General features: G+C 39.6%; 1 protein-coding gene across 2 annotated transcripts in view; it reads right to left on the bottom strand.

The window, feature by feature from the left end:
• The window catches only part of NFATC3 (nuclear factor of activated T cells 3), a 125,746-nt gene that overhangs the window by 73,775 nt on the left and 39,691 nt on the right, over nt 1–12,280 (bottom strand). For both annotated transcript variants that reach the window (XM_065898493.1, XM_065898494.1), the window contains exons 2-3: nt 9,049–10,183; nt 6,983–7,145 (exon numbers count right to left, since the gene is read on the bottom strand). In XM_065898493.1, coding sequence (XP_065754565.1) covers nt 6,983–7,145; nt 9,049–10,183 — 1,298 coding nt within the window. The remainder of the gene's footprint in view (nt 1–6,982; nt 7,146–9,048; nt 10,184–12,280) is intronic.

Below are 12,280 nucleotides of genomic sequence, written 5' to 3'. Positions count from 1 at the left end.
GGAAGAATCAATATTGTGAAAATGACTATACTACCCAAAGCAATCTACAGATTCAATGCAATCCCTATCAAATTACCAATGGCATGTTTTACGGAACTAGAACAAAAAATCTTAAAATTTGTATGGAGACACAAAAGACCCCAAATAGCCAAAGCAGTATTGAGGGAAAAAGACAGAGTGGGAGGAATAAGACTCCCTGACTTCAGACTATACTACAAAGCTACAGTAATCAAGACAATAGGGTACTGGCACAAAAACAGAAACACAGATCAATGGAACAAGATAGAAAGCCCAGAGATAAACCCACGCACCTACGGTCAACTAATCTATGACAAAGGAGGCAAGGATATACAATAGAGAAAAGACAGTCTCTTCAGTAAGTGGTGCTGGGAAAACTGGACAGCTACATGTAAAAGAATGAAATTAGAACACTCCCTAACACCACACACAAAACTAAACTCAATATGGATTCTAGACCTAAATGTAAGACCGGACACTATAAAACTCTTAGAGGAAAACATAGGAACAACACTCTTTGATATAAATCACATCAAGGTCTTTTTTAATCCACCTCTTAGAGTAATGGAAATAAAAGCAAAACTAAGCAAATGGGACCTAATGAAACTTAAAAGCTTTTGCACAGCAAAGGAAACCATAAACAAGACGAAAAGACAACCCTCAGAATGGGAGAAAATATTTGAAAATGAATCAACGAACAAAGAATTAATTTCCAAACTATATAAACAGCTCATGAAGCTCAATATTAAAAAAACAAACAACCCAATCTAAAAATTGGCAGAAGACCTAAATAGACATTTCTCCAAAGAAGACATACAGATGGCCAAGAAGTACATGAAAAGCTGCTCAACATCACTAATTATTAGAGAAATGCAAATCAAAACTACAAGGAGGTATCACCTCACACCAGTTAGAATGGGCATCATCAGAAAATCTACAAACAACAAATGCTGGAGAGGGTGTGGAGAAAAGGGAACCCTCTTGCACTGTCGGTGGGAATGTAAATTGATACAGCCACTATGGAGAACAGTATGGAGGTTCCTTAAAAAACTAAAAATAGAATTACCATATGACCCAGGAATCCCACTACTGGGCATATAAACAGAGAAAACCATAATTCAAAAAGACGCATGCACCCCAATGTTCATTGCAGCACTATTTACAATAGCTAGGATATGGAAGCAACGTAAATGCCCATCAACAGACGAATGGATAAAGCAGATGTGGTACATATATACAATGGAATATTACTCAGCCATAAAAAGGAACAAAACTGGGTCATTTGTTGAGACGTGGATGGATCTAGAGACTCTCATACAGAATGAAGTAAGTCAGAATGAAAAAAACAAATATTGTATATTAACGCATATATGTGGAACCTAGAAAAATGGTACAGATGAACCAGTTTGCAGGGCAGAAATTGAGACACAGATGTAGAGAACAAACGTATGGACACCAAGGGGGGAAGTGGTGGTGGGGTGGTGGTGGTGGTGAATGAATTGGGCGATTGGGATTGACATGTATACACTGATGTTATAAAACTGATGACTAAGAAGGACCTGCTGTTTAAAAAAAGTAAAATAAAATTTAAATATTAAAAAAAAAATTCTCAGAATAGTGTAGAAATCTTACAAATATTCTTCTTAGTTCCTAGAGAGGGGCCACCTCTGCTGGTGGAAAAAATGTGGTCTCAGAAGTGGGCATGCACAAATAGAGTGTTCCGTACAAAGCATACAGCTCTGCAAGTGTGGTAGAGTATGTACAATCAGGAATGTTTCTTTTTCAATTTGGCATGACCTGCTCTCATCATATAATGCTTATTTTCCTCTTGATATTAGAAAAAGAAAAAGAACTTCTGGATAAAGACAATGAAATGAAGTAGTATCACAATATTCTTCCCCTAATACCTAACAAAATAAACAAAATGTATATGTGGGGGGGGGGGTAGGAAACAGCCAAAAATCTACCAGTAATAACCAAACAAAGAACAACTTTGAGCTATAAATTTCAAAAGGGCAAGGGGGTGGTGAGGACTGTGAAACAGAAGACTCTGATGCAGTGTGGCAGAGCTGCTAACCAATCCATACCTTCACTCACCAGGAACGGTAATAGGAAAAGTGAGCAAATAAAATTAAAGAGTAAATTAATGGAATAAAAGTAATAAAGTGGGAAAATAAAATAGTAGAGAATGCGAACTAATTTGTAGCAAAGTAGATCAAAGTTCTAAGTAGGCAACTCTGAGGCAAGTCAAGGAAAAACTCTGCCTCACGAAGAAAAGATCCTGCATTCTGCTCCAGGGCCTTTGGCAAAGGCAAAAAAGATCAGAAGTGCTTACATCTTCTAGAACTCTGTGTTGTACAAGAGGAACAAGCAAAACTCATGAAAATATGATACATACTAACATACTGGGACTGGGCCACATACATGATATTGTTCACTTTCTTGAGCCAAACCCAACAAGGCCTATCCTAAACTAATTCTCTACCTCTTTACCCCAATCGCCTCAGGCTATAGACCAAAACTCTCAAACAAAATGGGAGGAAAAGACAAGGCAATTAGGCAACCATAATATACATGGTTTGTTTTTGTTTTTATTTAAGGAAAAAAGTAGGAAATTATGCAAAAGACAGTTGAAAATACAATAAAAATTAAAACAAAACCTCCCCTCAACACACACACACAGGAAACAGAACACAGAAATTGACTGCTGGTGAATGCTCCACACTAAAAGATTCAAGAATATAAATTCAATAAATCATGAGACCAAATATAATGATAAAATATCAAATGAGTGGTAAGTGGAGCCAAGGAACCAATTTAAAATTCAAAACACAAAACACCGTCGCAGGGGGCTTCCCTGGTGGCGCAGTGGTTGAGAGTCTGCCTGCCGATGCAGGGGACACGGGTTCGTGCCTCGGTCTGGAAAGATCCCACATGCCACAGAGTGGCTGGGCCCATGAGCCATGGCCACTGATCCTGCGCATCTGGAGTCTGTGCTCGCAACGGGAGAGGCCACAACAGTGAAAGGCCCGAGTACCGCAAAAAAAAAAAAAAAAAAAAAAAAATCCGCCTGCCAATGCAGGGGACACGGGTTCGAGCCCTGGTCTGGGAATATCCCACATGCCGCGGAGCAACTAAGCCTGTGGGCCACAACTACTGAGCCTGTGCTGTAGAGCCCGCAAGCCACAACTACAGAAGCCCGCATGCACAGAGCCCGTGCTCCACAAGAGAAGCCACCGCAATAAGAAGCCTGCGCACCGCAACGAAGAGCATCCCCCACGTGCCGCAACTAGAGAAAGCCCACGGGCAGCAACGAAGACCCAATGCAGGAAGGAAGGAAGGAAGGGAGAGAGGGAGGGAGGGAGGGAGGAAGGAAGGAAGGAAGGAATAAATAAATAGGTTTACTAAAAAAAAAAATACATTAAAGTATCCCGAGAAAAGAACATAGATATGGAGGACTGACAAAGAAGTCAACATGTGAATAGTAACTGGAGCCTCTGAAGTAAAGACAAAACATACAGAACAGGAAATATATAGATACATAATGTAGAAAATTTTTCTTGCAGGAAGGAAGAATCTCAATTTGAAAGGGAACATCAGAGGTAGTGGGGAAGACTGAAAAAGAAACATCAACCTCCAGACATACTCTGGTTAAGTAATTTCAAGTATAATGAATGATATAATTTCTAAAGAAACAAGTTAGAAAAAAAATAAGTCACTCACAAGGAGAATATAAAACACTGATAATATTCAAAGTGTTAGTCTCCCTTTAAGCAGGGAGCCCTGGCAGTGGAAGGACCTGAGTCCTAACCACCAGACTGCCAGGGAATTCCCCCGCCCCAGCCCCGTTTTTTTGGCAGGGAATCAGTTTTTAATTAAAGGAATACTGTGGAAACAAATCACTTGTACTCCCAAAAGATTTTGTTCATTTAAGCACTTGTAAATAACTTCTTTCAAAAGACAAAGATACAAGAAATGGGGAATTCCCTGGCAGTCTCAGTGGTTAGGACTCTGCACTTTCACTGTCAGAGCCTGGGTTCAATCCCTGGTCCGGGAACTAAGACCTCACAAGCTGCTTGGTGCAGCCATTTATAAACAAAGATGGGGGTGGGGGCTTCCCTGGTGGTCCAGGGGTAAAGAATCCACCTTACAATGCAGGGGACTCTGGTTCGATCCCTGGTCAGGGAACTAAGATTCCACATGTCGTGGGGCAACTAAGCCCGCATGCCACAACTACTGAGCTCGCGCACCTCAACTAGAGCCTGTGTGCAGCAAACTACAGGGCCCACGAGCTCTGGAACCCGTGCACCACAACTACAGAGCCGAAGCGCCCTGCAGCCTGAGCGTCACAACTAGAGAAGAGAAAACTTGGGCTTCCCTGGTGGCGCAGTGGTTGAGAGTCCGCCTGCCGATGCAGGGGACACGGGTTCGTGCCCCGGTCCGGGAGGATCCCACATGCCGTGGAGCGGCTGGGCCCGTGGGCCATGGCTGCTGGGCCTGCGCGTCCGGAGCCTGTGCTCTGCAACGGGAGAGGCCACAACAGTGAGAGGCCCGCGTACCGCAAAAAAAAAAAAAATTACACTTAGAGAAGAGAAAACCCACATGCCACAGCTAGAGAAGCCATGAAGAGCCCACATGCCACAACAAATGATCCTGCATGCCTCAATGAAGATCCCGCGTGCTGCAACTAAGACACAACGTAGCCAAAAGTAAATAAATTAAATAAAATAAATAATAAACATTTTAAAATAAATTTTAAAATTTTCTGAAAAAGAAAAGAAAAAAAGATACAAGAAATGAAGCAAAGAAACCTTCTCCGAAATTAAGCTGTCATTAAGAACAAACTGTAACTGATAACAAAGGGTAAAATTCCTATGTTGAGTTTTCCTGACCTTTTTTCTTTCAGTTTTATTGAGCTATAATTGACATACAGCACTGTAAATTTAAGGTATACAGCGTAATTACTTGATTTACACATACTGCAAACTGATTACCATGATAAATTTAATTAACATCCATGACTTTATACAGTTATATGGGGGAGGGGTTTTTCTTGTGATGAGAACTACTCTCTTAGCAACTTTCAAATATACCATACAACAGTGTTAACTACATTCACCATGTTGTACATTACATCCCCACTACTTATTTGTCTTATAACTGGAAGTTTGTACCTTTTGACTACCCTCATCCAGTCCCCCCCACCAACCCTCTGCCTCTGGTAACCACAAATCTGATCTCTTTTTCTAGAAATGACATTTCTTGCTACAAGTCATTTAAAAACCCACCTAAAATGTAAAGGTTTGCTTGTTAAGAACTATAAAACATGTTTAGATAATGACAATAAATCACAAAGCATGGCTGGTATAGGAAATGATAGCCCATAAACTGTATTAGCTCAAATTTACTTCAGATATAATTAATTTCTCCACTACAATACCCAATGCCATAAGACAAGTACTGAGAGAAAAAAATGAGTATCAAGATTATTATACATAGCCATTCTGATGTTTGAGTATATAAAGGCAACAAATAAACATTCTCAATCTTGAAAGAATGCAAGGAATATAGAAACCAAAGGCCTCCTTAAACAAACAAAAACACTTGAAAAAGAAAAAATAAAAAAGAATTAGTAGTAATCACTGAATCCAACTATCTACACATATAGGACTAAGCTAAATAACAGGAGTGGTGGGACATGAGGCAGGGAGATGTCTATAGATCTGAAAGGAAGAATAATATAAGCATCAAAATTCAGGAGGTAGAGGGTAGTGTACGTGGGCCTCTCACTGTTGTGGCCTCTCCCGTTGCTGAGCACAGGCTCCGGACGCGCAGGCTCAGCGGCCATGGCTCACGGGCCTAGCCGCTCCGCGGCATGTGGGATCTTCCCTGACCGGGGCACGAACCCGTGCCCCCTGCATCGGCAGGCGGACTCTCAACCACTGAGCCACCAGGGAAGCCCCCATATAGTTTTATTTCTGTTTCATTTTTTAAATGTTTCATTCAAGTAAAATTAAAGTTAATATTCAATTCTTTTTTTTTTTTAATAATTTTATTTATTTATTTATTTTTGGCTGTGTTCGGTCTTCGTTTCTGTGCGAGGGCTTTCTCTAGTTGCGGCGAGAAGGGGCCACTCTTCATCGCGGTGCGCGGGCCTCTCACTATCGCGGCCTCTCTTGTTGCGGAGCACAGGCTCCAGACGCGCAGGCTCAGTAGTTGTGGCTCACGGGCCTAGTTGCTCCGCAGCATGTGGGATCTTCCCAGACCAGGGCTCGAACCCGTGTCCCCTGCATTGGCAGGTAGACTCTCAACCACTGCGCCACCAGGGAAGCCCAATATTCAATTCTTATGAGTCAAAACTTACATATTATATTTTATACACTCGAATATTATATAATTATAATAATTTCACTTTAATTTTCTAATAAATTCAAATAAAAATTAATTACAAAGATGTTCAACATAATCTTATCCTTAAAAAAAGTCCATGCATTTTTCTAGTCATCCATCTAGTCTTCCACTAAACATACACATAGAGAATTATCTGGAATGTTAATCAAATGTTAACAACTGCTTATTTCTGAGGGGGTTAGATTTTAGGTATTTTATTGCTTTATTCTTTCTACTTTTCTGTATTATTTGGACTTTAAACAAGCATGTATTGTACTTATAAACATAACACAATTTTTTCTTTTTTAGATCAGAAAAACAACTATTTGACCATTATAATCTTTCCCCAGAGTTTCACCAGCTGGAGAGTCAGTCCAGGAAGAATATCTTTTAGCCTAGCAAAAAAAAAAACCTCAATGCGGAAGTGCTGCTATATCAACAAGGACACAAAACCTCAATGTAAGCTTTCTAGGTTTGAAAATTTTCTCTCTTCGGGCTCAGCAGTACCTGACTGAATAGACCATATCATTAACAGATGTATGGTATCTGCAGAAACACCCCCAAAATCTCATACCTTCACAACAGGATGTCCCCCAGTAGACGCTTTCACTGCTCCTCGGCTACCTTCAGTTTCATAATGGGCTCGATGATGAGTTTTAGGTTGCACTTCTATTTTCAGTTCATATTGTCCAAAATGAGTTGGTAAAGGCCAGTCTAGTGGAGGTAATGAAGACGTGCTATAAACAAAACACACAAAGATGCATTTCACCACGCTAGTATTGTCAAGCAATGATTCAAATTACTTGCACCAACATTTCTTCCCATGATCATTGAAGCAAAGTATTCAAAAAATAAAAAAAAAAAACATCACTTAATAAGTTATAACACTGGATATGGTGGGTGTTTAAGAAATAATTCTTTAACCTGAAGAATAAAATCAATTTTATCTACTTTTTAGTTTCGTATATATATTTTTTAAAAGGATAAATTCTAACATTTCATAAACTGTAACTTTCTCAAATATGTGTATATAATTACAAAAACAATCAAAATTTAAACAGCTTAAAGGGGAGAGGTTCATTTAGATATATTAGCATTGAAAATATGGCATTAGAAAAGAAACAACTTCTACGTCCACAGGTCAAATATTAACGGACCCAAACCTAGAATGATTTGTATTAGAAAGTAATATCTTCTTAATGATTGGTGAAATGGGACTTTAAAGGTCTCTTCTACCTTTGAAATGCTATCATGCCTACAGTAAATTCCTAAATCATTTCATTACTTCCTTGAATGTCCTCAGCCTAGCTTTACCAGCTACTCTGAAGCTCAAAGGTATTAATTTTTATTAGTCTGAAGCAACAACTCAACTTCATCAACTCTCAGCGAGTTTCTGCACTTGTTCAAGCAAACCCCTAAAAAGATTAAGATAATTTTCAGATGCAGAGTGATGGGCTCAAAGGAATCTTCAATACCATAATTCCACATTACATTTTTCTAAAGATCTAGATCCAGAAATAAACATTCATACCAACAAAAAAAATTTTTAAGAAAAGTAAACAGACCCAACTCCATGTGGGGATTTAATACATGGTAAGTTGTCTTTTCTAATCAATTATAGACTAGATTGATTCTATAAATGGCATTGTGGTAACTGATAAGCCATTTAGAAAATAAAGTCATTACAATAGTCTTCACTCCAGTCCTTAGCCGGACTCACGATTCAAAAAAAAAAAAATTATATATATATATATAATTTATAAATACAAATACTACATATGTTACATACATATATTATAAAAATTATACATAAAAATTTTGTTAGAAACTCGTGAAAGTTAGATTTTTTTATTTGTAGCTACTTTAGAGTGGGGTAGGCTTTCAAATATAACATAAAATCCAAAAGCCGTGAAGGAAAAGACAAACCTGAATATATAAAATTTAAAAATTCCTCTACAACAACAAAAAAATCACAAACTTATAAAGTGAAAAGACAAAAAAAATTATGGGAAAAACCACTTGCTACAAATATAAAAAGCAAATTTCACTTGTATATTGAGTTCTTAAAAATATAAAAAGCCTATTCCCAAGTGGTTTTTTTTTTTTTTTTTTGCAGTACGCGGGCCTCTCACTGCTGTGGCCTCTCCCGCGGCGGAGCACAGGCTCCGGACACGCAGGCTCAGAGGCCATGGCTCATGGGCCCAGCCACTCCGTGGCATGTGGGATCCTCCCAGACCGGGGCACGAACCCGTGTCCCCTGCATCGGCAGGCGGACTCCCAACCACTGCGCCACCAGGGAAGCCCCCCAAGTGGTTTTATTAGTAATTTAACTTATACTATAATCAATCTTTTACAAGAAGCTTTTGTGGATAAGAAAATTCCTTCTAGGGATTCTTAAATGTAATTAATTTGCTATTATCTGCAATTCATTATACACTTTGAAAATTATAACTTTAGCCTATCTAAAGACACTTTTAAGACTAAAAGGAAAATAAATGTGGACTTTGTCTGTAAGAAACTGAAGAAAAAAAAGGAGGAGGAAGAAAAACGGTCAAATAATTCTATACAGATAATGTAGTTACATGCCACCAATAACACATAAACATGAAAAATGACCATCATCTATTTCCATCAACTCACCGAAATATAGGGGTGTGACCAGGCTTTGGTTTGCTCCAGGTAAAGGGTGAAGGAACTGAAAGAAATTGGTCACCAGATGAATCTTTCTTTAAAGGATACTGAGATCCAAGGCCATCATCTATCGAAGTTTCCCGGGATGGTGAAAGATTCCCTTGGTCATCTGAACAGAGCTCTAATTTTCCTGGTAGTACGGTAGCTTGATCTTCAGAAGTCTTCCTTGTTTTCAGAGGAATATCAGTCTCTACACAGTACTGAAATGGAAAAAGTGCAGGGCCAAGGCCTGATCCACCCTGAACAGAAGCATTGAGCCAGGTATCTTCTGTTACACTTCCCCTGGGGGAGTGACCAGGAGAAGGAACAGGTGAGTGATGAGGCGAAAGGGACCCAGCATAACAAACCTCAGCACTAGAGTGCCGCCGTTTCCCACAAGGGGAAGTAGGCCTTGATGAGGGTCCTGAGGCTGGCCTGGGGCTCAGCCAATTCTCATCAGTGACACTAGATCTAGGAGAGTGGCAAGGAGATTGCCTAGGTGACAAGGAGTGTCCAAGTCCATACTGTTGATTCCAGGACTCTTCTCCAGGGCAGCCTCCTGGGGAGCCACCAGGAGAAGTCAGAGGGGATCCGAGAGTAAATCGGGCAGCAGCTTCATTCAACTCCGAATCCACATCATCATAAATATGTGAAAGAGATTCACAAGAAGACGCATCTGAGAACCAGCTCCTAGAAGAGATGCTGCTGGCAGGACTAGGACTAAGGGAAGACTCCCGGTAGGATGGCTCAAGAGGAAGATAGAGATGATCTCTAGAAGGCCTTTCCAAATATTCCCTTTCTGGGTCATTTATGTGTAGGTCATCTTCATGAGTATCAATTTCTTGATGACAGTTAGGAGAGATGGATGTAATTTGAATACTTGGGCACTCAAAGGGTTTGGGACCACCTAATGGGCTGTATTTAGATTCAGGAATTTCACAAGTTCCTTCATAGTTTTTGTGACCTTGGAGCTGAAACGATGATGACAAAACAGAAGAGTGAGACGGTAATCCATGATGTGGTAAGCAAAGTGGTGAGTTTAAAGTAGATGGAGGTGGATCTACATTAAAGATGTAAATGGATGCACAATCATCTGGCTCAAGATCTATGGGGGTTGGGGGGAGCAAAAAAGAAAAAAATTAACAAAACAAGAAATTAGAAATCTTAGATGTATAAATTACTAGATGAGAACGTAAATAATAATAATCTTGAGAGGAAGAAGGTGGGACATAAAATGTACATTAGCTCCACTGAAGAGTGGTGTATGTGTGTGTGTGTTTTAATGTATCTGATTATTTCTACAGATATACATAATTATCACATATTTAATTTTTTCTTTTTCTGTATTTCCGTATTTTCTAAAATAAGAATCTGAAAACAATAAATGCTTTTATAAAAGAAATAATCATATCCATAATTCTAAAAAATACTCACAGAATTATGTAATGATATGATCATATAAATTCAGCCTCATCTGGGGTCTGCAGGTTAAAATGGAGTAAAGGATAAAGCAGAGTCTTTGAAAGGTTTTTAATTATAATTATACGCACTAGTTTATTAATGCAAAGTATTACAGACTGATATTCAGGAGACCTAGACACTAGCCTACCTCTGCCATTAGTTGTGAGCTTAGTCACATATTTTAACCTCTCCAAGGCCTCAGTTTCCTTGCAATAAAATTCAGGAAATGTTTATGATGAACAGAAAGAGTTCTTCCCTTCACAGTCACACCATCAAGAATTCATATCTTTGGTCATGGCAAACCAGGTTACAAAAGACACATGACCCCACTGGATCCTTCACCTCAACTAGAAAATAACTCAACAGGGCTTTTAACTATTGATTAATTGTTAAAGTAATCCTCATAAAGGCAGAACTTTTAAAATGTACCCCTTGCTAGAGTATTTAACACTAAACAAGTCCTGCCAAATTACCTACTGAGAGCACCTGCAGCAATAAGGGTATTTTTGCAACTTCACTTTTAGGAAGGAGCGATTATTTTCCATTTTCACAGAGGCAGAAGTAGTACTAACCCCTCATACAAGGTGCTGGTTGAACACCTTCACTTTTTCCAGAGATCATCATTGGGAAACCAAAGACAAAAAAAACTGTTCATAGATACAACAAAGAGAAGCACAAATTTGTAGCCTCTTCTCAAAAGTACTCAAGTAGATCACATTATTTAATTACATAAGTATTAGTGGAAAATAACAAACACATGTCTTTAGACTCTTGGTGTCATCATTAGCCAGCATCCTATAATTTAACTACCTCCATAAGTCCTAGATTTGGGAGCTTTTAAGATGTTCTGTGGTTAGTAAACATACTCAGTAAAGAGTTCTTACATGTATTAAAACAACAAAATAAAACCCCCTAGGTTTAAACCCTGGCTCTGCCTTTCCACCACTGTGTGAACATGGACAAGTTACTTAACCTGCCTGAACCTCAGTTTTCTGAGGCACTTTTTTCTATAAAACTGGAAGGCTGTGAGTAGAGTATTACCTGAAATGCACAGGACCATTTTAAGGCAAGCAACCTAACACAATGACTAATATTTAGCAAGAACCCAATACATACCTTATTTTTTTTTAATTCTGAAATATTTCCTAATAAATTGAAACACCTTTCTAAGTATACCACTCACTCCACTCTCTCAACCCACTTACTGAATCAAGAGAAGAAGGAAATCAGAACTCCAAAGAAGAAAACCCATCTGTGACTTAGATAAAAAGCTGAAGGGGGCTTCCCTGGTGGCGCAGTGGAATCTGCCTGCCAATGCAGGGGACATGGGTTCAAGCCCTGGTCCGGGAAATTCCCACATGCCGCGGAGCAACTAAGCCTGTGCGCCACAACTACTGAGCCTGCGCTCTAGAGAGCCCACGAGCCACAACTACTGAGCCCGCGTGCCGCAACTACTGAAGCCCGCCTGCCTGGAGCCTGTGCTCCACAAGAGAAACCATCACAATGAGAAGCCCGCATACTGCAACGAAGAGTAGCTCCCGCTCGCTGCAACTAGAGAAAGCCCACGTGCAGCAACGAAGACCCCAAGACAGCCAAAAATAAAAACAAATGAATAAATTTATTGAAAAAAAAGCTGAAGGGAAAAGCTATTAAAAATAAACAACAAGGACTTCACTCGTGGCACCGTGGTTAAGAATCTGCCTGCCAGTGCAGGGGACACAGGTTCGAGCCCTGGTCCGGG

Source organism: Phocoena phocoena, chromosome 20, assembly GCF_963924675.1.
Source record: "Phocoena phocoena chromosome 20, mPhoPho1.1, whole genome shotgun sequence".
Lineage (NCBI taxonomy): Eukaryota > Metazoa > Chordata > Mammalia > Artiodactyla > Phocoenidae > Phocoena > Phocoena phocoena.
The sequence above is the reverse complement of the archived record's forward strand: the minus strand, read 5'-3'. Positions and strand labels throughout refer to the sequence as shown.